Raw genomic sequence first — 24,400 nt, 5'->3', positions numbered from 1 at the left:
GGAAGGAGGCAAGTGGTCACCTCTTCTCATACAGGCACGGCCACTACCACCTACAACTGCCAACTCAAAAGTTAACCATACAAGCCTCTGGTTTCGTACCCTGAATATGGTAAATACAAGTGAGAGTGGAGTAACTCAGTCTTAAGGAAGATCACAGGTAACAGAATGCTTACATAACTAGACTGCTTTTGACACCTGGAAGAGAACTGTATAGATGGCAATGGGGGGGGGGAGGGAACGGACTGTTCCCATCTGTCAGCAAACTGTTGAGCTATACTCAGCTGAAGTCCTCCTCAGGGTTCTGTTGATCCAGCAGACGGACATGTGTGAAGGGGAAGTGACCGCGCTTGCCATTGCACTCCCCTTCCCACTGACCACTCACATTAATCTTCGTAACCTTTACCAGCTCACCGACCTGCAGGACGAGAATAAGGAGAGCACTTTATTTCAGTTAAGAATGCAAGCTGACCATCTCCATTCTGCTAGGCATCCCCTGCCCATGTGATTGCTGTAGGGCTGATGTTATAGAAATGGCTACTCACTACCTCCCCAGCCCCACCACCGACTGGTTACGTGTGGTTAATGCAGGCAAAAGGAAGGAGTGCTGTTAGCAGTGGACAGAGACACCGAGAACACACACAGTCAAAAGGGTCCTAGCTACTTCCTGCAAGCCTCAGCACGTCTAGATGAGCCAATGTCCCTTTTCTCTGTCCTCCTATCCTCAGCAACCTCATCCCACAAGATCTGGCTCAGGGGATAAAGCCTACCGCTTCCTGACATGTGTAGTGGCATGGCCTGACCTAGGACAACTCTCAGGTATGCTGTGGCCGCCACTGCGTGCACAGCAGAGGGCAACCACAGCAAGCGAGCTGCACTGGGACCTTGAAAATTGTTCCTACTGTTTCTGAGCCAAGGCCAAGTAGGAAGAGAAGGTACAGGCCAGAACGCCAAGTCCTCTCAGTTCTGCACAATGTCACCTCTCTCACATCTACCAGCTGACTTGCTGCTCCTTAAACTGGCACATGTTTATTACCCAGTTGGGGAAAAAGGAAACAAAATCCACCAACGACTATAGCCAATACCAGTTAGTTATCACTGCTCCCACTTAGAAAATATAATCTTTGCCATGAACCTAAGACAAGGTCAGTGTATAAATGGATTCGCTGAGGCAGGCAGAACAATGATTCAAACCCCTGAACAAACAGCACGGTGGTGCAGGTGCGTGCTGGAGACAGGAGGAGGAAGATCAGGAGCCTAAGTCACCCTCAGCTACAGGGAAGATGTGAGGCAAGCCTGCTGCACTACAGGAACTCTGTCACAAAAAAAGAAAACCACAGCAGAAGACTGAATAAAAAGCCAGATAATGACCACTCCTTGCTTGTCACTTGAGTTTTGCATAGAGCTGTTCATGTCTTCTGAGTATATTTTAAGGCACAATAGGTTTGTTTGCTTGTTTGTTTTTTCAATACAGGATTTCTCTGTAGCCCTGGCTGTCCAGGAACTTACTCTGTAGACCAGGCTGGCCTTAAACTCAGAGATCTACCTGCCTTTGCCTCCCCAGCTGGGATTAAAGGCGTGCGCCACCATGCAAGGCAGATGTTAGCTTCCAATTCTCCTAATAACCCTCAGGATAAAAATGCTTTTGACTTTATAAACAAAGTGGAAAATTAGGGTAATTATGATATTCACACAGCAAATGATTTGAACTCAGAATTACCTTACACCAAAGCTTATGGTGGTATTAGATTGGGAACTTTTTGTTTGTTTGTGTTTTGTTGTTTGGTTTGGTTTGTTTGAAAGACAGGGTTTTTTTGTTTTGCCCTAGCTGTCCTAAAACACACTTTGTAGACCAGGGTGTTCTCAGACCCAGAGTTCTGCCTGCCTCTGCCTCCTAAGTGCTGAGATTAAAGGCTTGTGCCACGCCCTCACCGCCTAGATTGGGAACTTTGAAGCTGTTATATAGGGCTTCATGGACTCCCCAAAACCTTCTCCAGTAGTTACTGGGCACAGATAACTCATGTGAACATCTGGGGTCTGATCTCATGAACAGGGAGACTCTTGCTTACTATCCTGTCTGTAATTTGCCCCCCAAAATCTGAAAACCTTGGTGGTGGTGTTTGGATAACAAAAACAAAACAGACCAGAAGAGAGTAACAGAAGCAAGAGTAAAATACAGAGAAGACAGCTGCTGCACCTGTCTCTGCCCTGACAACTGGGCCGCCTGTGCAGAGGCAGAAGAGGACGGCAGGCCACACCACATCCAGGCCTGCCCCTCCAGTCTGCTGGCACCAGGGTTCAGTTCATTGTTAACAATTATTCAATTCATCCTGACGTCCAAGGTGGCTGACTCTGACATATAGTCCTCAAGGACCCAAGACAGCAGAGTGAGATTTTCTTGCTAGTCAAAGTAAACTAAGGCTGGGGTGCAATTCCATGATATGGCAGGCACACAGCACACACAAGGCCCAAGACAACAGACACAAGGAAGCATTCTGAAGTGTTGAAAATAATTGATGCTTTGACCTGTGTGAGCATCACATTCATGTCCATGTCTGTAAACCCACTGAACTGCACTTTCACATCCTGTATGTTACCAAATGATTTTATACCTCAGTAAAAAGTGGGAGGCTACCAGTCAACATCTTACTGAGCTCTTCCTAGGTGTTACATCAGCCCAACTATCATCAGGCCCCTTCTGCTTTTAAGAGAATGGGGGTTCCTGTAAGGCCAGAGACTACTAGGATAGAATTGTGTGTACCATACAGCAAACCTTTGGACAAATCAAAGCCATCTTTTCCCCACTTTTCTTTCTTCGTGTGTGTGTGTGTGTGTGTGTGTGTGTGTGTGTGTGTGTGTGTGTGTGTGTGTGTTGTTGCCTGATTTTTTTTTTTTTTTGGTTTTTCAAGACAGGGTCTCTCTATGTAGCCTTGGCTGTCCTGGACTCACTTTGTAGACTAGGCTGGCCTCGAACTCACAGCGATCCGCCTGCCTGTGCCTCCCAAGTGCTGGGATTAAAGGCATGCGTCACCGCGCCCGGCTGCTTGTCTAATTTTTGAGACAGGGTCTCCTTACTAGCCAGTCCTGGCTGGCCTCAATTTTACAGAGAGCTGCCTGCTTTTCAAACCCAAATTCTGGGATGAAAGGTGTATGCTACTATGCCTAGCCTTGGAGCCATCTTTAAGATATACAGGTGCATACCTGTAATCCCACCTCTGGGAGGGCAGCAGTAAGGCAGGTCTGAGTTAAAGGCGTGCGCCACCAGGCACAGCTAATAAGTAGATCTTAAAAAGCAAAAACAGAAAAAGATATAGATTCTCCTGGTTCTATACTACAAAGGAGACTGGAGAAAACAGTATCTTACTCTTAAATACAAAATTCTTTTCTTAAACACGTAAGTTCTCAGCATAGATATCAAAATAGCAGGAGCTAAAAAGGCAAACACCAATAAAATGATTGTAATTCCCGCACCCCACCCCCACACCAAGGGTTTCTGTGTAGCCTTACCTGTCCTGGACTCACTTTATAGACCACCTGCCACTGCCTCTCTGAATGCTGGGATTATAGGCATGCACACCGCACCTGGCTAATTGTAATTTTTAAATGGACCTAAGAGGACACATAAGTAGTCAGCTGGGCTAGTAAAAACTCCCCCAAGTGGCCTTCAACTACAAATTCTTCAAAAAGACATTATTAAAATTAATAACCCATGCCAGGCATGGTGGAGCATGTCTGTAATCTCAGCACTCAGGGAAGCAGAGGCAGGTGGTTCTCTGTGAGTTCAGGGCCAGCCTGGTCTACAAAGGGAGTCCAGGATAGACAAAGCTGCACAAAGAAAACCAAAACCAAACCAACCAAACAAACTAGTAATCCTTTGTGCCTCGTGGGGTCAAGGTTAAGAGAGCTGACTGACTTAAGAGAGCTGGGCTGCCACTGAAGCCACACGAGACAGGATTCCCAACAGTTCTTGCTGTTTCAGAAAGCCAGAATTATGCTTAGACAACTATTCACTAAACCATGGTTTTAAAGCCAAACAAAACACTTAGAACTTCCTTGACTTGGCTTTCTGATGGTCATGCAGCCACGGCTGAACTGGTGCACCTTGCAAATGCGGGGATTATAAGCATGCATTACCACATCCAGTCTCGTACTATTTTATTGTCTGTTTGTGACAGGGTCTGGCTGGTCTGGAACTTACTATGTAAGATAAGTCTAGCCTCCAACTCGTAGAAAGCCTCTGCTCCCCTCAAGTGCTGGGATAAAGGCAGAGAACATAAATCTGCCCCAGAAGTGCTACAATGTTTTCCTGTCTCTGTCTCTCGCTCAGATTTATTTTTTTTTTTTATGTATATGAGTGCTCTCTCTGCATGTATGCCTGCATGCCAGAAGAGGGTATCAGATGCCAGAATAGATGGTTGTGGGGCACCATGTGATTGCTGAGAATTGGACACAGGACGTCCGGGAGAACAGGCAATGTTCTTAACAGCTCAGCCTTCTCTCCAGTCCTGTTTTTCTTTCTTGAGGCAAACTCACCTCTTGGAGGGCCTGGTGCCTGCTATATTGTCCAGGCCAGATCTGCCATTATCTCCTCTACCTGCCTGCCTGGTAGACTTATGGGTATATGCCACAACCCATAGTGAAGTGTTACGGTCCCCCTCTGTCCTATACCACCTCGCTCCACCCTACCCCACGACAAGGATTCTCTGTGAAGTCCTGGCTGTCCTGGAACTGGCTCTAGAGACCTCCTGCCTTTGCTTCCCAACTTTTAGAACACAGGGATTAAAGGTGTGCACCACCACGTCCAGCTTTATTTTTATGTGCATTGATGCTTTGCCTGCATGTATGTCTGTGTGAGGGTGTTGGATAGCCTAGAACTAGAGTTACAGACAATTTGTGAGCTGTCATGTAGGTGCTGGGAATTGAACCCAGGTCCTCTAGAAGGGCAGCACTAACTACTGGGCCATCTCCCAACTCATTTCAATGGGGTGGGGCGGAGAGGAACTGAGACTCTGGCTGTCCTGGAGCTTGTTCTGTAGACCAGGCTGCCTCAAAATCAGAGATCAGCCTGCCTTTGCCTCCTAAGAACTGGGACTAGAGGCGTGCGCCACCACTGCCAGGCTTATCATTTTAAAATTTCTTTTTCTTTCTTTCTTTTTTTTTTTTGTTTGTTTGCTTGGTTGGTTTTTTTTGAGACAGGATTTCTCTGTGTGAGAGAGCCCTTGGCTGCCCTGGACTCCCTTAGCGGTGGGATTAAAGATGTGCACCACATCGCCTGGTGTCATTTTAAGTTTTATTTATTACTACTACTAGTACTGGTTTTTCAAGACAGGGTCTCTCTGTGTAGCCTTGGCTGTCCTGGACTCACTTTGTAGACCAGGCTGGCCTCCACAGAGATCCGCCTGCCTCTACCTACCTGAGTGCTGGGATTAAAGGCATGCACCACCATGGCTGGCTATTTCAAATTTTAAATGAGCATAAATAGAAAAAAATAAGAACCAGTTAGGGTATATGGTGCAATACATACAATCTGAGAATTCCAGAAGTTGAGCCAGGAGACTCAAGGCCAGCCTGGGCTACAGTGAGATCCTGTTCTGAACATTAACTATAAAAACAAACAAGAAATAAAAGAAAAAAGAGTTTAATACATATATACATATTTTTTTTTTTAATTTTTGGTGTTTTGAGACAGGGTTTTTTTCTCTGTGTAGCCTTGGCTGTCCTGGACTCACTTTGTAGACCAGGCTGGCCTCGAACTCACAGCGATCCACCTGCTTCTGCCTCCCGACTGCTGGGATTAAAAGTGTGCGCCACCACACCCAGTTTCCAAACAGTTTTAACATAACAAAGGCAAACAATATTTCAAGAGTTGTCTGGGTGGGGGGATTAAAGAAATTATAACAATCTAAGGCAGAAGCAAGCAAACTACTGCTTCTGAATCAAACCCAGTCTGCTGTTTTGTGTGTCAGGGTGTGCCCATGTGCTGCTAACTGAGGTTAGAGGAGCACTCTGTGGAGTCAGCATCTCCTTCCCCTTCTGCAGGGCTTGAGGGCCACATGGTCTATTCACAGACACTCTAACCTGTCACAGTAAGGCAGTTAAACCAAGACAACAAGTGAAGCCTAGTGTGTCCCAATACAGCTAGCTCCTCTAGTGAGCTAGCAAGAGAACTTGCTTCAAAAATCTTAAGACTTGCGGGGCATGGTGGCGCTGGCCTTTAATCCTAGCACTCAGGAGGCAGAGGCAGGTGGATCTCTGTGAGTTCGAGACTAGCCTGGTCTACAAAGCGAGTCTAGGCCAGCCAAGGCTGCACAGAGAAACAGTCTTATGATACTTAAAGCCCTCAAATTGTGCAGTGTCAGAGGCATGGCACAACTCACACAAGAGTGCCACGAAGGATTTTAAGATGTTGAGAGCCGGGCGTGGGGGAGCGCACCTTTAATTTCAGCACTGGGGAGGCAGAGGCAGGCGGATCATTGTGAGTTTGAGGGGATCCACGTCTACAAAGCGAGTCCAGGACACCCAAGGCTACACAGAGAAACTCTGCCTCAAAAAACCAAAACCAAACCAAACCAAACCAAAAAAGATGTTGACGGAAACACAGGAGTACTGAGTTAGTAGGCTAAAGAAAGCTCCTAGTTTTGATATTAGGTCATACTATAGATACTGAAAAATGTCGTGTTTCTAATATTGGGTTGTGGAAGTTTGTTGTCCTGCCCCGACTCCCTAGTCAGGGTCTCTCTGTGTCCTGGACTCCCTTTATAGACCAGGCTGGCCATCACGCCTGGCTTGTGACTGTGGAAGTTTGTAATGATAAAAGAAATCACTTGGGAGACAGATGCAGGAAGATCAGGATCAAGGCCATCTTCAACTTCACAAGGAAATGGAGAATACAGTGGGCTCCATACAACCCGGTCTCAAAAATACCAAGGTCTGGACCGGTGGCTCAATGGGTAGAGGCACTTGTCACCAAGCCAGTGAGCGTAGTCCTTGATACCACATGGTGGAAGAGAAGTGACTCACACAAATTGTCCTCTGGATCTCCACATGTAAAGTCATTACAAGTATGTTCCCAAGAATAAATACACAAATGTAATTTGTTTTGTTTTGTTTTTCCAGACAGGGTTTCTCTGTGTAGCCTTGACTGTCGTGGACTCGCTTTGTAGACCAGGCTGGCCTCGAACTCATAGAGATCTGCCTGCTTCTGCCTCCCAAGTGCTGAGATTACACAAACGTAATCTTAAAAAAGATTAAGGGTAGGCATGGTAGCGCATGCCTTTAATTCCAGCACTGAGGAATCTTTAGAAAGCAACAACAAGCAAACAAACAATAAACAAATAAGCAAAAATGGGCAATAGGATGTGAATATGAGCACAGTTAATAAATATCATAAAAAACCCAGCTATAGGTGGGTGTGGTGGCACATGTCTTTAATCCCAGCACTTGGGAGGCAGAGGCAGATGGATCTTTGTGAGTTCCAGGCCAGCCTGGTCTACAAAGGGAGTCTGGGATAGCCAAGGCTACACAGAGAAACCCTGTCTCAAAAAACAAAAACAAAAACAAAACAAAACAAAGTAAAAATCAAGAAAAAAAAATCAAAAAAACAAAACAGAAACCAGTTATAAGCCAGGGTGTGGTGGCGCACGCCTTTAATCCCAGCACTCGGGAGGCAGAGGCAGGCGGATCGCTGTGAGTTCGAGGTCAGCCTGGTCTACAGAGTGAGTCCAGGATAGCCAAGGCTACACAGAGAAACCCTGTCTCGAAAATTTAAAAAAAAAAAAAAAAAAAAAAAGAAGAAGAAACCTATTATTTTTTATGATCACTCAAAACAAACAAAGAGTATGTAACTCACAAATACAAATATAAAGTGAGAAGTGAGAGTGGCAATGTTCAACATGAGCTCAAGATATGACAAACTGTGTGCTGTCTAACAGAGGAACACATCTCATTAGGTAAGTTATTACAGCTATTCAAAGCTAAGCTGAAAATGTTTTCTTTTAATTACATTTATTGTTTTTAAAAACAGCCATCAGGTTATTAGAACACAAGTACTTAAGACTGAATCCAACCGTAGTGACAGAGGTTTGTAATCTCAGCACTTGAGGGCTGCGCATACACTTCAGTGGTCATCCCCTGCCTAGATCCTAGTTAACAAGAAACAACAAGAAAAAAAAAAACTAGTTCGAGGCCAGCCTGGTCTACAAAGCAAGTCTAGGACAGCCAAGGCTACACAGAGAAACCCTGTTCGAAAAACCAAAAAAAGAAACCGAACAACAACAAAAAGTATTTGAGAGGCTATGGCTATGGCAGGAAGACACCATTCAAGAACAGCCTAGGCTTTACTGATGTCAAGACCAGGCTACACTACATTAAAATCCCATCTCAAAGCTGGGCGGGTGGTCCACGCCTTTAATCCGAGCACTCGGGAGGCAGAGACAGGCAGATCGCTGTGAGTTCGAGGCCAGCCTGGACTACAAAGCAAGTCCAGGACAGCCAAGGCTACACAGAGAAACCCTGTCTCGAAAAACCAAAAAAAAAAAAACAGAACAAAAAAAGCAGAGCACAGCTGACACAGTGCCCTCCTCTCCTGGTGTGCAGGCCTATCCCAGGAACATTGCTTCACTGGCCAGTCCCTTGTGGATAAAACCGGTAGTCAGCGTCAAGCGCCCACACACAATGTCCACAGCCCTGTGTTAGAAAGGAGCACCATCCCCTCAACCCGCATGAGCCTGAAAACTTGCTTTCCTCATCTGCCAAGCAGTGTGACATAGACAACACACATTCCATCTCTCAAGGCCAAGACATGACACTTTAAAGTTAGTTAGGACATAATCTCAAAAAATATAGTTTCAGCAGGGCTGTGATGGTTCATGCCTGTAATCCTAACAGTTGGGGCTTCTGCAGGAGTGTCAAGAATTTGAGGCCAGCCAGCTACATAGTCAGCTCTAGGCCAGACTGGGCTAGAATGAATGCCCATAGCAACAGAACAAACAGAACACTTTAAAATTATAGTTTTAAGCTGAGTATGGTGGCATATGTCTTTATTCCGAGCACTCTCTCTGTGAGCACAAGACCAGCCTGGTCTACATAGTGAGTTCAGGACAGCCAGAGCTACATAGTGAGATCCTGCCTAAACAAACAAACTAACTAAACAACTACATAATACAGTTTTCAGTCAAACATAGGAAATTCAACTAGGAAATTAACTTAACTAGACCAAAAAAATGAGTAGCAAATTTTTGGGGCTGGTGAGATGGCTCAGTGGTTAAGAATATTACTTGCTCCTCTTCTTCTTCTTCTTCTCTTCTTTTTTTTTGGTTTTTTGAGACAGGGTTTCTCTGCCTGCTTCAAGACAGCGATCCTCCTGCCTCTGCCTCCCGAGTGCTGGGATTAAAGGCCTGGCTACCATGCCTGGCACTACTTGCTCTTCTAAAGTACCAGGGGTTGCGTGCTGGCACCCACAAGGCAACCTGTTGCTCCAGGTCTAGGGCATCTAGTGCCCGTTTCTGGCCACTGTGGGCACGCGGCACAGACATATATGCAGGGAAAAACTCATTACATACAATAAAAATAAAAACTTTTACAATTCAAATGCAGCCAGGTGTGGTGGCACACACCTTTAATCCCAGAACTTGGGAGGCAGAGGCAGTTGAACTGATGTGAGTTCAAGGCCAGCCTGGTCTACAAAGTGAGTCCAGGACAGAGAAACTGTGTTTTTAAAAAAACAAAAAAAAAACAAAAACAAAAACCATTAACATCAATCTGGTTCACATAAATATTAGCTCATCTATGGATTAACATGCACAGGCAGCTCCTACTCCTTACTGTAGGAACAAAACCCAAAGGAAAAAGAGGAGGAAGATCACAGGCGCACAGCAGCCTTCTCTGCTATGTGTCCATACAGGCCATGCTCATGAGAACTGGCTGTCCTCTCTACTCCAGTCAGTCTACTGGCAGCAGGGCAGCAGGGCACCTCTACATTAGCTTTTGTCCCAAATCACTTACTCTTCATAACACAGAAAAGGAGTGAGGAAAAATAGGCAAGAGGATGAGCTGTGAGTGCTAAGAGGAACAAATGTAATGATGCCAAGCCCCAAAGCAGGCTATGACAAATGACTAGAGGTATCCTTATGCACACCTGACTTCTGCCTTGTCAAACACACTAAGATGCAAACACCCTCTTAGTTATGGCTCGATTCACATCTACAATACTACTTGTCTGTCCGTCTCTCCCTCTGTGTGTGTGCGTGTGTGTGTCTTACACTATGGACGAAATCTGGTGAAAGCTGGCATTCAGCTTTTCCAGATTCATGGCAAACATAATTAATAGTAAGAAATTTACTATCTGCTAAAATAAAAGCAGTTTTTGAATAAGCATGGTGGTACGTACAATCCTTTCATCCCAGCACTGAGGAAACAGAAGCAGGCAGATCACTATGAGCTAGAGGTCAGCCTGATCTACAAAGTGAGTTTCAAGATATGCAGGGCTACAGACACCCAAACTCAAAAACAAGAAAACAAAAAACAGAAGAAAAAAAATCCCACTTAAGTATATTGCTACAAGCCACTTATTACACTCCAGTCTGTGTGAACCCATTTTGTTTTACACAGTGACAAACAGCAAGAAAGAAGTTAGGACATAGATGAAAAAAGCTACTTCAGGTTAATTCCTATTTAGGTGGTTATTAGTCTAGGTTTAGTAGATCAATCAGAACATTCAGTTATACAGTTTAAAATTACTTATTGCAAAAGAGGTTTTCTCTAAGAAAGAGAAAACCCCACATAAATGCCAAAGTCAGCACTTAATGGTTTGACATGTGTAACATCACAAAGCTGCTGCTGCATCAGCATTCCTACAAAGCTGTAAGAGCTCTGAAAGGGAGACCCTGGAGCAGGTCTCGTCTTTCTACAGTTTGCACATTATGTACCTCCAAAGCCAAGGCTGTCTTGTCGTAGGCATTAGGGACTCGCTTCTGGATAACCCTGGCATAAATGGGCCCATTCTGGAGGTTAGGGAGCGGAGTGTTGACGCTGGGTTGGGCATAGGGCCCAGGCTCCGGCCCACCCAGTGGCTGTGGGTGGGAACCCTCCTGGTTACCTCCAATCAGAGCCGACACTGAGGCGGAGGCAGGTCTATACTTCTCCACGTAGGGGACGGGGATCATCCCCCTCCTCCCTTCGCTGTCCTCTGCATTCCACCACTGCTCTTCAGGCTTATCACGGATTCTCAGGATGTCTCCTTTCTTAAAGGGAAGATCTTCTTCATCGTTCCCATTAAAGTCAAAGAGGGCTCGCACATACTCGGCCTCTTCCTGCCTGAGAATCACTCCACTACCCTGCCTTGATCTGGAAACTGGTTCTATCAATGTTGTAGTGTCCAAATAGTGTATTTTGTAGAATTCCAGTAAAGCAGGCAATGAATCAAATTCTTGATCTCCTATTCGGAGCCTGGAGGGACTCACTCCTGGAAAAAACAGAGCAAAATGTCATTTAAAGATATACTATACTGGAGATGAAGCAGATTTTTTTTTTTTTTTTTTTTTTGGTTTTTTCGAGACAGGGTTTCTCTGTGTAGCCCTGGCTGTCCTGGACTCGCTTTGTGGACCAGGCTGGCCTCGAACTCACAGTGATCCGCCTGCCTCTGCCTCCCGAGTGCTGGGATTAAAGGCGTGCGCCACCACGCCCGGCTCAAGATGAAGCAGATTTTATGCATTTCTTATACAATGTTCGACCAGCAAAAAAAGTACACTGAAAAAAAAAAAAAAACCAAAACAAAATAAACCAAACCAAACGAACAAAACTAAAGCCCTCTATCTTCACTGCCTAAATGGTATCACCCTGTAGCAGGAATGTCCTCTTCCATAGGCCCAAGGTTCCATTCTCAGCACCCACATGGTGGCTCAAACGGCTCTAACTGCAGTCCCAGGGATCCATGCCCATTCTCAGCTCCTTGGGCACTTGACCCACACGATGCACAGATGTCATGTAGACACAACACTCATACACACAGAGTAAACGCACATCCTCTGGGAAGAAGGCTATGCAGACAGTACACTGCCTTGATTCTCCCAGTGTTCTGCAGCCTGAGGAAACACAGCAAGCTCTGCCCCGCCCCTCCCTCTGGCTATTATGAAACAAGGTCTGGGTGGCCTCCGCTGGCCTGGAACCCACTGTGTAGACCAGGCTCACACAGATCACAGACATCCACCTGTTGCTGCCACTCAAGTGCTGGGATTAAAGACATGTGCACTTGGCCTCAAGTTTTTCCGCCCCCGCCCCCCCTCTTCTCCAAGTTAAGGTTTCTCTGTGTAGCTCTTGCTGTCCTGGTACTCACATTGTAGACCAGGCTGGCTTTGAACTTACAGAGATCCGCCTGACTCTGCCTACCAAGTGCAAGCACTCCTGTTTTTTTAATAGGTCCCTGAAACTGCTTCAGGAAGAGATGAAAAAAGCTTGAAAGCTACTGTAAGCTCACACACTACCATCACTACAATGTACAATTCCTAAGAGGTCATCCGATTCCCTGGAATTTGAAGTACAGATGGGTTTGTGTGCTGCCATGTGGGTGCAAGGAACTGAACCCAGGTTCTCTGCAAAAGCAGCAAGTACTCCCATTGAGAGCCATTTCCTCAGACCCAAAGACTTAATTACTTTTATGAATGTGTGTGTGGAGGTATGTGCATATTTGTACATGTGTCTAGAGTTCAGAAGAGGAAGCTGGATACCCTGTAGTTGGAGTCATAGGTGTGAACCGCCTGACAAAAATGCTGGCAACTGAGACTTCAGTAAGAGCAACATGGAGCTAGGCGTGGTGGCACACACCTTTAATCCCAGCACTTGGGAGGCAGAGGCAGGCAGATCTCTGCATTCAAGACCAGCCTGGTCTACAATGGGAGTCTAGGGCAGCCAAGGCTACACAGAGAAACCCTGTCTTGAAACCCCACCCCCCAAAAAAGCAGCATGTGCTCTCAATCTCCATCTGAAGACTATCCTTTTCTAAAATTTTATGTGCATGTATATATTCCTGAGTGTATGTATATGTACCATGTGTGTACGAGGTCAGAGAGGTATTGGATATCCTGGAACTAGAATTACAGGTGGTTCTGAGCCACCTTGTAGGTGCTGGGAACCAAAGCCCAGTCTTCTGCAAGAGCAGTAAGTGCTCTTAACCCCTGAGCCATCTCTCCAACTCCAATATTCTTTTTATTTATTTATTTATTTACTGGCTATTTTTTCTGACAGGGTTTCTGTGTAGCCTTGGCTACCCTAGACTCATTTTGTAGATTAGGCTGGCCTCAAACTCACAGATTTGTCTGCCTCTGCCTCCCGAAGTGTTGGGATTAAAGGCATGCACCACCACACTCAGCTTTTACATTTATTTTTAAAGTTCTTTATTATTATGCATACAGTGCTCTGCCTGCAGGTCAGAAGAGGACACCAGATTACATTATAGATGGTTGTGAGCCACCATGTATGTGGAGCTGGGAATTGAACTCAGGACCTCTAGAAGAACAGTCAGTGTTCTTAACCACTGAGCCATCTCTCCAGCCCCTACATTTATTTTTAAAATATTATTTGTTTGAGGGGCTGGAGAGATGGCCCAGAGGTTAAGAGCACTGACTGCTCTTCCAAAGGTCATGAGTTCAATTCCCAGCAACCACATGGTGGCTCACAACCATCTCTTCTGGCCTGCAGGCAGAATGCTGTATACATAATAAATAAATTTTAAAAAATTATTTGTTTGAGACCAGGTCTATGTAGCCCTGGCTGGCCTGAAAGTCACTATGTAGACCAGGCTGACTTTAAAGTCACAAAGACTCAGTTTCTCCCACACCAGTCCTGGGAATGAAGTTATGTGCCAAGCCTAGACTTATAAAAAAAATTTTTTTTTACATATACCAAGCCTAGACTATTTATTTCTGTTTACTATTATTTGTATGAGTGTAGAAGTCAGAGGGCAACTCACAGAAGTTTATTTTCTTCTATCTCACCGAGGCAATGTTTCTGTTATTTTTGCTGTGCCTCATACCCCAGGCTGACTCCTGAAATCCCAGGAGTTTCTATCTCTGCCTCCATGTCACTTAGGAGTACTAGGATGGCAGGTGTGAGCTACTGCACCCAGCTTTGTTACTTGGATTTCAGGGCTTTAATTCCAGTCACCAGGCTTGTCTGGCAAGAGCTTTTAACCACTGAGCCATCTAACTGGCTTAAATCTTTTCTGAAATTACATTTAGTGTGAAGTCTGTGTTACTTCCTGTGTTAGTAAGAGGACAATTTTAAAAAGTAGGCCCTCTTGCCGGGCGGTTGCGCCGCACACCTTTAATCCCAGCACTTGGGAGGCAGAGGCAGGTGAATCGCTGTGAGTTTGACGCCAGCCTGGTCTACAAATTGAGTCCAGGACAGTCAAGGCTACACAGAGAAACCCTGTCTCGAAAAAACAAAACACACACACAAAAAACAACAACAACACCCCAACTATCATGTAGTTCCCAGGGATTGAACTCAGGGCATCAGGCTTGGTGGAAGAGCATTTATTGTGGGCTGGAGAGATGGCTCAGAGGTTAAGAGTACTGGTTGTTCTTCTAAAGGTTCTGAGTTCAATTCCCATCAACCATATGGTGGCTCACAGCCATCTCTAATGAGACCTGGTGCCCTCTTCTAGTGTGCAGGTGTACATGTAGGCAGAACAAACACTGTAGAAAAAATAAACAAATTTTAAAGAGCATTTATTTATCAGTTGAGTGATTTCATCAGCTCCATACATGTGTGCATGTGTGAGAGAATACGAACATGTTATACCACCTACGTGCAGCGCTCCCAGAGGCCAGGTCACTAGATCTGGAGTTACAGGTGGTTGTAAGCCCTCTTAAGGCGGCTGCTGGAACAGAAGCCAGGTCTAGAAGATCATGGAGCAATCTTAACTGCCAAGTCATGTCTCTGGCCCCTACGTTATTCTTTGTTCCCTGTGTACCCTTGGCTGTCCTGGACTCTGTAGACTAAGCTGGCCTCAAACTCACAAATATTTACCTGCCTCTGGCCCAGTGTTTGGATTAAAAGGTGTGGGCCACCACGCCCTGCTCATTGATTATTCTTTTTCTTTTCTTTTCTTTTTTTAGTTTTTCGAGACAGGGTTTCCCTGTGTAGCTTTGGCTGTCCTGGACTCACTTTGTAGACCAGGCTGGCCTCGAACTCACAGAGATCCACCTGCCTCTGCTTCCCAGAGTGCTGGGATTACAGGCGGGTGCCACCACAGCTCTGCTTCATTGATTATTCTTAATCAACATAAATAAATGTCTAACTCTGAAACTAGGAAAGTGGTCAAATGAAATTCTAGTCCCAGCTTTATACAATTTACAAAGAGAAAAAGGTGTGAACCCTGTGGTGAGCAAGAAACAAAGCAGCATGTCTTCACAAGGCTTTTATTGCAATGGGTGGTGCGTTCTTTTAAAAACCAGCAGTAGCAACAAAACAAAACCAGCAACAATAGTAAACTGCCCTGAGGCACAGCAAATGACAAGACAAGGGCAGCTCTAACAAGGCACAAACATCTCTAAGCACCTGGACTCTAAGAAGGGTGACCATTCTCCACCCTCCTCCAGCTGCTTTGGCCTATTACAATACTAAGGGCAAGTGGGATGTGCTTGTGTGAGGCCAGGGGCTGCTGGAGCCAACCCCCTTTGAAAGGTAAGTGCCAGATCTGGTGGCACCAGCCTTTAATCCTAGCACTGGGTAGGCAGAGGCAGGCGGATTAACTGTGAGTTCAAGGCTAGCCTGGTCTACACAGAGAAACCCTGTCTCCAAAAAAAAAAAAAAAAAGTAAGCGCAACAAAAAATTTTATTATTTTATTTTAATTAAAAAAAATTTTTTTCATTCAGGATTTTGTTGTGTAGCCCTCGGTGTCCTGGAACTCACTGTGGAGATTCACACGTCTGCCTCCCGAGAGCTGGGATTAAAGGAGCACCAGCACTGCCCAGCACAACAGAAACTTAAAGCTAAAGTTAACCTAGAGACTCAGTTTCAGAAGCTCCTCTAGCACACAAGGAAGACACGGCCTGAGGAGCCAGCTCAGCAGCTCAGCATGCTTGCTGCTCTTGCAGAGGGTTGGGCTCCCAGCAACTGTGGCTCTAGTTTCAGGAGATCCAACACCCTCTTTGGGCCCCCAGGAGCACCAGGCACAAAAGTGGTGCAGATACACACATACAGGCAAGGCACATCTTTTTTTGGTTTTGTTTTGTTTAAATGCCAAAGATAATTTTAACTCTTCTTGTTCCAGTGCTGCTAATGCTGCATGGTATAAACCGGGCTCACTGGTCTTTTTCTCTTGCCTAGGCAATCCCAGCCAACAAAACAGAAGCAAAGCATTAAACAAAGCCTTTGACACATTTTTCCTGCAAATCACTCTTCGTCAGTGCTGACACTACAATAATGGAGGGATGCTGGTTTGACCCTGTGGGCAGTCAGATATATGGAGCAGGCAAACTTCACTGACTCAACTCCAGAAGGGAAGAAAGGGAAAAGAATGTACGTAAGTCATAGATAAGCCCAGACCTCACCACAGCTGCGCACTTGGGTCCCTTCTCCCTCCTCCTAACCACAAACAGCCAAAGGCAGGAAGCGGAAGGGAAGGGAAGGAAGGAGATACTTGCTCAGTCTAGAGGACAGATGAACTACAGAATTCACTGCTGTCTGGGATGTGGAAAACCTCACACCCTCTACACCAAACCTGGGCGAGACTCAGAATGTGCAGCTTGGATATTAGGATAGAACCTAGGTCCTCACACAGGGTAGGCAAGTTTGAGACAAGGTCTTATAAAGTTGCCCAGTCCTCAACTTCTGATCCTCCTGCCTCAGCCTACCCAAGGAGCTTGAATTAGAGGCCTATATTGTTAGACCCAGCTTGAGAGTGCAGTTATAAATTAACATCTTGAAAAATAAATATTAGCCGGGTGTGGTGGTAAGAACTTAGGAGGCAGGAACAGAAAGATCGCCCTAATTTCCTGGCCACCCTGGTCTACAAGTTGAGTTCTAGGCCATCCAAAGCTATACAGTAAGACAAGAAACTAAATAAAGTAAGTAAATAAATACATAAGCAGACAGTTGGGTTTTTTGTTTTGTTTTGTTTGGTAGGTGCTTCTCTGCATCTGCAGAACCAATGCTAAGCTCTTCAGGTCTCAGGAAATATCAGTTTTTACAATGTTATTCCCAAAGAATTTAACACCTGAGGGCTCTATGCTAAAACAGGCCCGGTTATTTCTGGCAAGATCACCAACAACTATTCTACCATCAATCTTTCCAAAATCTCACAGCACTTCCTCTTTCTCTCATCACCGATCCTTTCTTCCTCTGGCATTTACAGAAGCTGTTTAAATAACCCCACTGCTTGTCCAACACAAAGGATCAAAGCCTGCTGTCTCTCCATCTAAGAAAGGGCTCTGAGGGCCAAGGAAGCCTGGCGTGGCAATGCAACCTATAATCCTGGTATTTGGGAGGAGAAGTGAGAGAGTATCAGTTCAAGATCATCTTTGGCTACAAAAGGGAATTCCAGGCCAGCCTGGGCTACACGAGACCATTTTAAAAAACATATCAAATATTGACAATAAACAAGTGAATAAAGACTATGCAAACAAAAATCCTTAAAAAAAAAAAAAAAAAAAAAAAAACAGGCATGGTGACGCACGCCTTTAATCCCAGCACTCGAGAAGCAGAGACTGGTGGATCACTGTGAGTTTGAGGCCAGCCTGGTCTACAGAGTGAGTCTAGGACAGCCAAGACTACAGAGAAACCCTGTCTCAAGAAACAAACAAAAAACCCCAAGAGAACAAAACAGTGGCTATTGGCATGGTACTTTGTAGAGCCATGTTTGATGGAAAGTCAGATCCTCACTCAGTGGCTGTAATAAGCTGTTATCTAGTTTCTTCTCTGTGCCTCAGTCTCTAACAGTTTCTAAAGTGGCTGATGAAGACCAGCCTCAAGTGAGACCCCTCTCCAGAAAACTAAAACAACAAAAATCTGCTTAAAAAAATAACAAGCCGGCAGTGGTGGCGCACGCCTTTAATCCCAGCACCCGGGAGGCAGACGCAGGCGGATTGCTGTAAATTCGAGGCCAGCCTGGTCTACAAAGCAAGTCCAGGACAGCCAAGGCCAACATAGAGAGACCCTGTCTCGAAAAACAAAAATAAATAAATAAATACAAAAACAAACAAACAACAACAGAACAGCCAGTGCGATGGCAGCAGGTGAAGGAGCTTGCCATACAAGCCCAGAGACCTGAGTTTGATCCCTGAAACCCACATAAGCATGGAAGAAGAAAACTAGATCCCACTAATCTCTACACTTTAGCACACACACCCATAATAACAGTACAAGTTTACAGTAAGAAAGTTGTATTTAAAAGTGGCTGGGGGGGGGGGGCAGCACGATGGTTGAAAAGTAAAAGCACCTGCCACCAAGCCTGACAACCAGAAGTCTGATCCCCAGAATTCACGTGGTAGAACAGATCCCCACTGGGTTTTCTGATCCCCATATGTGCCCCATAGCACTTATGCACCCCACATGCACACAAAATAAATAAATGTACAAAAAGTGGCTGGTATACCATAGATACTCAACAAGACAAACATCCGACTTCATCTTCCCCTCAAACCCTCTCAGACCCTTAAGACATGCTCAGTTTCAGGCCGGGCAGAGCCTGATGCACAGGCACGAGGATCTGAGTAGATTCCCAGCACAGCGTCCACAGTGAAAAGCCCCTGCAAGCCCAACACTGACAGGCTAACACTGAAGGGCACCAGCGGGCTAATGGCCACAATCTAGTCATCTGCTGAGATCCAGGTATAACAAGAAATCCTTCCTCAAAGAAAATAAAGTGGCAGGCTGGGCGTAGTAGCACACGCATTTAATCCCAGCACTCGAGAGGCAGAAGCAGGCAGATCACTAAGAGTTTGAGGCCAGCCTGGTCTACAAAGAGAGTCCAGGACAGCCAAGGCTACACAGAGAAACCCTGTTTCTGAAAACAAAAAGCAAAAAGATTAATATTTATAACCTGGTCATTTACTCAATATGCTTGTCGTATTCAAGTATTTTATATATTTGAATCCATTTCTTCATTACAATAGCCCACCCTATGAGGCATTGCTATTTCCCCCCCTCCCCAGTTATAACAGTTATAGCAGCTCTGGCTGTCCTAGAACTTGCTCAGTAGACCAGGCTGGCCTCAAACTCACAGAGATCCAGCTGTCTCTGCCTCCCGAGTGCTGGGATTAAAGATGTGCATCCACAACTACCCAGCTGGTATTGCTATTTTGCAACTTTCTCAAGTGAAGAAACTGAAGCAAAGAAAAAGTAACAAACAAACAAACAAACAAAAAGTGACCCAAAGTTGTACAATTAAGTAGCAGATAGGGGCTGGGTGTGGTGGTGCATGTCTTTAATGCCAGCCCTCTCTGTGAGTTCGAGGCCAGCCTGGTCTACAAAGTGAGTCCAGGATAGCCAAGGCTACACAGAGAAACCCATAGGGCTGAAGAGATGGGTCAGTGGTTAGGGGCAAGTGGCTGCTCTTCTAGAAGACTGGGTTCAATTCCCAACACCTACTTGGCAGCTCACAACTGTCTGTTAGTCCAGTTCCAGGGATCCAACACTCTGGCACAGAATACACTCAGGCAAAACACCAATGCAAATGAAATAAAAATAATTTAAGGGAGCTGGGAGTGGTGGTGCACATACGCCTTTAATCCCGGAGACAGGTGGCTCTCTGAATTTGGGGCCAGCCTGAGCTACATTAGTCTCTAGGCCAGCCAAAACTACATAGTGAGACCCTATCTTTAAATTATATATATGTACATATACATATGTATACAGAGAGAGAGAGCAAGAGAAAGAGACAGACAGACAGACAGACAGACACATACACACTTTATTCCAGTTTGGTTTCTTGACCTTCAATTCACTCAAAGCCAGGAATGATCCGGCTTCCTGCCTCCACCTCCTACATGTTGGGATTACAGGCCTGATCTGTGTGATGCTGGGGATTGAAATCAGGGCCTTCATTCTTGCTAGAATAAAGAGCCTATCAACTGAGACCCACCACCAGCTTCCCAGTCAGTTCAGGACTCTATCAGTCAAAGTTTAGTCTTTTATTATCTTAGGCAGAAGAAACCATGGATCCAAGTCTTCCCAAGAGGCTCACCTTGAAGACCAGCCTTACAGAATATGAGCAGTAGAGCGGAACAAAGTTTCCCCTATGGCTTGGGCATAGCCACGCTCCCAGGCCAGAGCAGCATAGGAGATCATCTATGGGAGTAAAGACCTATGGTAAGTTCAAATGGGGTCATTACCTGGGCCTGGTGGCTTATGCCTGTAATCCCCACAACAGAAAGGCAGAAGCAGGAGGATCTTATGTTAGCCTGGTTGACACAGTGAGTCCCATGTCAGAGTTACCAGAAGTCTCAAATAAAAAGGTTGTTGGGCTAAGGTGACAACCCCCGACCTACCTTACCCACATGCTCTTTAGTGTGTAAACACAAGCACATGGTGTGGGGATGAACGGTGTGGGCACGTGGAGGCCAGGACAAGCCTCAGGAGCTAGTTCTCTTATTCTACCCCAGGATCCAAGAATCAAACTTAAGATCCTCAGGCCTGCAAGGCAGGTTTTTACCCAGAGAGCTATGCTGCTTGTTCTTATATTTATTTATTTAAAATTCTGAGCCAAGTACCCTAGTGCACACCTTAAATCCCAGCACTCAGGAGGTAGAGGCAGGTGGATTTTTCTGGGTTCAAAGCCAGAATTGTTACACAGAATTGTAGGCTAGCTAGGGCTATTTGAGAGCTTGTCTTAAATCAAACAAACAAACAAAAAATGGAGTTTCCTATATGCACTGCAGGGATCCCAAAGCAAATAAACAAAGACTATCAAAACTATACAGTAAGAAAAAAAACAAAAACAAAAAAACTACACAGTAAGGAGTTAGTTCTCAGGTTGCCCTGCCCAGTTCAAATTCCGGTTTAGTCACATACTAAACTCCAGTTTAGTTACATACTAAACTCCGGTTTAGTCACATACTAAATGTCACAAGTTACCGGACCTCTAGTTCCTCTTCCAAAATATGAGAATATCTGAGGAAATAGAGACTGCAGTGCGTCACTCACTGGATGCTGTGGAGAGTACATGACAGAAGGCACACAAAGCACATGGCAATGCATCTGGCATATGATAATCAGTCAGTAAGTGCCAGCTATTAATATTATATATGCCCCTCTAAAACGCAAGTGATTTCTGTGTGGCTTCCAAAGAAAAGCTGCCTAATGGGGAGAAGAACACAGACTAAGTAGCCATCATAAAGGAGAGACAGCAAGCCAGCTGACTGCCCTACAGAGAACATGGGTATATGACAGAACAAACTGCCACAATGCCAAGGAACTTTCCACACCTCAGCCCCAAACTGGCAATCTTGTCTCCTAGGCCAACCGCCTGTCTTGAGAAGGTGGAGCTACTGAGATATAAAGCCACAACACCCAGGTATAAAGAAGCGTCAAACTAACAAGCCTGCCTGCTGCTAGTCCCACACTTTCTAACAAAAATGCACAGGAGAAAGCTGAGGACTGAATCCCTCGCCCCCAGCTACTGGGAGTAAAACCTGGGCTGTCCAAATACCAGGCAAATAACCTTCCACTGAACTATATCCCCAGTCCCACCCTGTAGCACAGCTCTTTATTTTGAGGCATGGTCTGGCTAAGTTTTCCAGGATGGCCTGGAACGTGTAAAATCTTCATGACTCACCTTCCTAGGTGCTGAGATTAGAAGCATGAACTATGAAATTTGGCTGAGGATTTAATTTCAATGATAACATACCATCCTACTACTGCGCTTAGCACAGAACAATAAATTACCTTGCAGATGGTACAAAAACACAATTCATCTTGTGTAGGGCAGATGTGCTGCATTAATAGTCCTAGCTTACTTATATTATGAAAACAACAAGACCTGGAAGGCCTAAATTTGTAAACTACAAACACGTCAATACTCAAGTTTTCCCCTTACCTTCTGTGCTAACAAAAAGGACTGTCTGTCCCACCTCCTTATTTCTGGCCAAAGTGAATAAATCTAACTTAGGACTATCCTAAGAGGGCAAGTTTGTTAAAGGGCTAGCCAAAGAGTCTTCATTCCCGAGACTGGCTTAGCTCTTGGGAGGAAAAGGCTTGCACTTCAAACATGCAGAAAGCGAGAAGCTGGTGCTGTTACACAAACAGATGCCAGCAATCTCAGAATCACTTTGCATCTCACAAACTTCAAGAGCTAGGTGCGTGGATTTCCTTAACACTGCCAAGACAACTCAATAGCATAAAGACAGTTACAACTCAACGGTCCTTGACAAGGTAGACCCAGCGGGATAATTATTCTTGGTGTATCTTCCACCCAGGTCTGTTCCCAAATCCTGGAAGACTTTGACCACAGCACCAAGTTACTGGGCAAGAAAAGCTCCAGAAGGGCATGACTGACACTGTGTAAGCTCAGGGAGAATGTAACTCCATTCACTTCCAGGGTTGTTCTCACTGGCTTATGCCTGGTTTATTTTCTGAAGGAGAGAAAAAAAAAAAAAAATCTTCCTCTACTAATCACTTTGAAACTAGAAACTCCAGTTGCAGCAGGCAGCCTTTTGGACACTTAAAACCTCTTGGGACACAATTTGCCATCTAGGCTTCGATTACGCTGGGCTAGTCACAGAAAGCTTTTTTTCTATTACCAAGTCACTAAGTTCACCACCTTCGTATTCCACAAGGGAAGAGCACGGTAAGAAAGATTTTGGAAAAATGCCCAAGAAAGGAAAACGCTGACCGGCTTCCTGAGGGTGTCTCCATCCCTCCCAGCCAGCCAGTACGTGGTGACTTCCTACCGAAGGCCACCAGGGGAGTATGGACAAACCCGGGCTCTAATACCGCAGGAAACGTTTCAAGCCTGAATGCCACTTGTAGGATTAGCAGATCCATGCTGGGCACCTCTGCCAAATAATGTCCCCCGCAATATCCCCATTAACTCTTTGTCCCCAAGTTGCCTTGCCTGGCCCTGCCCTGCCCTTGGGCCTGACCCTGGAGCCCAAGCCCCACCCCGGGGCCGCAGCAGTTCCCCTTCCCCGGCTCCCAAGGCACACCCAGAGGCCACGGTGAGCGGCTCGTCCTCCACCACAATCCCGCTCGTCCGTGGGAACCAGCTTGCGCTGAAGGCATCTCCCCCTCCAGGGTCACTCCAGCCCTCTCTGCCCACGTCCTCCAGCAGCCGACCAGAGTTCCACGGCCCTCACCCCCGCCCGGGGCCTCCCGCCCGTCTGTCCCTCACCCGGCGGAGGCTGAGCGGGCGACGGAGGCACTGGAGGGCGCGGGCCGCTGCTGTTGATGATGTAGTGAGAGACGCGCGAGTTTTCGGAGACGCTGAGCACATAGTCCCCGGGGCTGGTACTCGAGTCCCGCACCAGGAACACCCCGTGCCGCTGGCCCTGCAATAGCGCCACCGCCTCCTGCCGGCTCAAGCGGCCCCAGTACCAGCTACTCCGCTCCTCCGAGTCGAAGTTGCCCGCCATGGCCGCCTCCGCGCCTTCACGCTGGGCCGCCGCCGCCGCCACGCGCGCCCCTCCAGCCCTGGCGCCCGCCGCCCAGCGGACCGGCTCCGGTGTCAGCCTCCCAGCAGCGCCCGAAATGGCGGCGGCGGCCGCGGGCCTTCCCCACCGGAAATGACGCGCTCTCTACCCGAGGGAGGTTGCCGGGAAGGGGACCGCCGCCCGCCATTGGGAGAAGGGAAACGGAGTCCTTAGGGCCCGCAATGCGCATGCGGCTTCTGGGCGTCGCCTCGCGGTCCGGACCCCGATGGCCCAGGATGGGGAGGCGGAGTCTAGGACTAAGGGGCGGAGCCTCAACCTACAGGCCGACTGATCAGTGTTTGACAGGTGGGTCTGGGAGGTCTTTCGCCCAGGACCAGCAGGTAGCAACTCCAATAAGAGGATGATGAGGTCCCAGGGGTATTAGTCTCCCTCAAAGCGTCCTGACAAGCTGGTCCTTTTCTGGTGTTTTCTTCTGTTTTCCCCGAGGCCAACTGAAGTTCTTGTTATTCAGTAATACCCATAGGCATAGCATTTGCCTTGCAGGTGCAATGGTGATCCAAACTGGGCCTTCCTAAGTCACTGAATTCACAGACCAGTGGGAGGAACCAGGAAACTATTCGTGACAAAGAAACACCAAATGCTGCGGTGGGAAACGGGGATGCAAAGAAATCAAATAAGCAGTCTGTAGAGAGATCCAAGGACTAGGTGAAGTGACAAGTGACGCAGGACTGCAATCCCAATACATGAGACGCTGAGACAGGAGCATCACCGCGAGTCTGAGGCCCTGTATGACAACAAAAAGGACCGCACAGATGAG

At 46.3% G+C, this 24,400-nt stretch overlaps 1 protein-coding gene across 2 annotated transcripts; it reads right to left on the bottom strand.

Annotated features, from left to right (window-relative positions):
• Positions 1–242: 242 nt before the first annotated feature.
• Crk (CRK proto-oncogene, adaptor protein) lies at positions 243–23,629 on the bottom strand. 2 transcript variants are annotated; one of them, XM_051157975.1, is made up of 3 exons: positions 23,325–23,629; positions 10,923–11,458; positions 243–415 (listed from the first exon to the last, which is right to left on the bottom strand). In XM_051157975.1, exons 1-3 carry the CDS (start codon positions 23,563–23,565, stop codon positions 278–280), a joined length of 915 nt encoding a protein of 304 aa, XP_051013932.1. In that variant the 5' UTR covers positions 23,566–23,629; the 3' UTR covers positions 243–277. The 2 variants fall into 2 exon arrangements, with proteins under 2 accessions (XP_051013932.1, XP_051013933.1); XM_051157976.1 differs by having other exon boundaries at positions 267–415; positions 11,093–11,458.
• Between the last annotated feature and the right edge of the window lie 771 nt (positions 23,630–24,400).

This window comes from Acomys russatus, chromosome 16 (genome assembly GCF_903995435.1).
Source record: "Acomys russatus chromosome 16, mAcoRus1.1, whole genome shotgun sequence".
Taxonomy (NCBI): domain Eukaryota; kingdom Metazoa; phylum Chordata; class Mammalia; order Rodentia; family Muridae; genus Acomys; species Acomys russatus.
The sequence above is the reverse complement of the archived record's forward strand: the minus strand, read 5'-3'. Positions and strand labels throughout refer to the sequence as shown.

Excerpts from the sequence above, each read along its gene's own strand:
- Crk (XM_051157975.1), bottom strand. The coding sequence starts at position 23,565 with ATGGCGGGCAACTTCGACTCGGAGGAGCGGAGTAGCTGGTACTGGGGC. Across the intron at positions 11,459-23,324 it reads GCCCGCTCAGCCTCCGCCGG|GAGTGAGTCCCTCCAGGCTC; the intron begins GTGAGGGACAGA and ends TGTTTTTTCCAG. Across the intron at positions 416-10,922 it reads AGACAGCCTTGGCTTTGGAG|GTCGGTGAGCTGGTAAAGGT; the intron begins GTACATAATGTG and ends CTCGTCCTGCAG.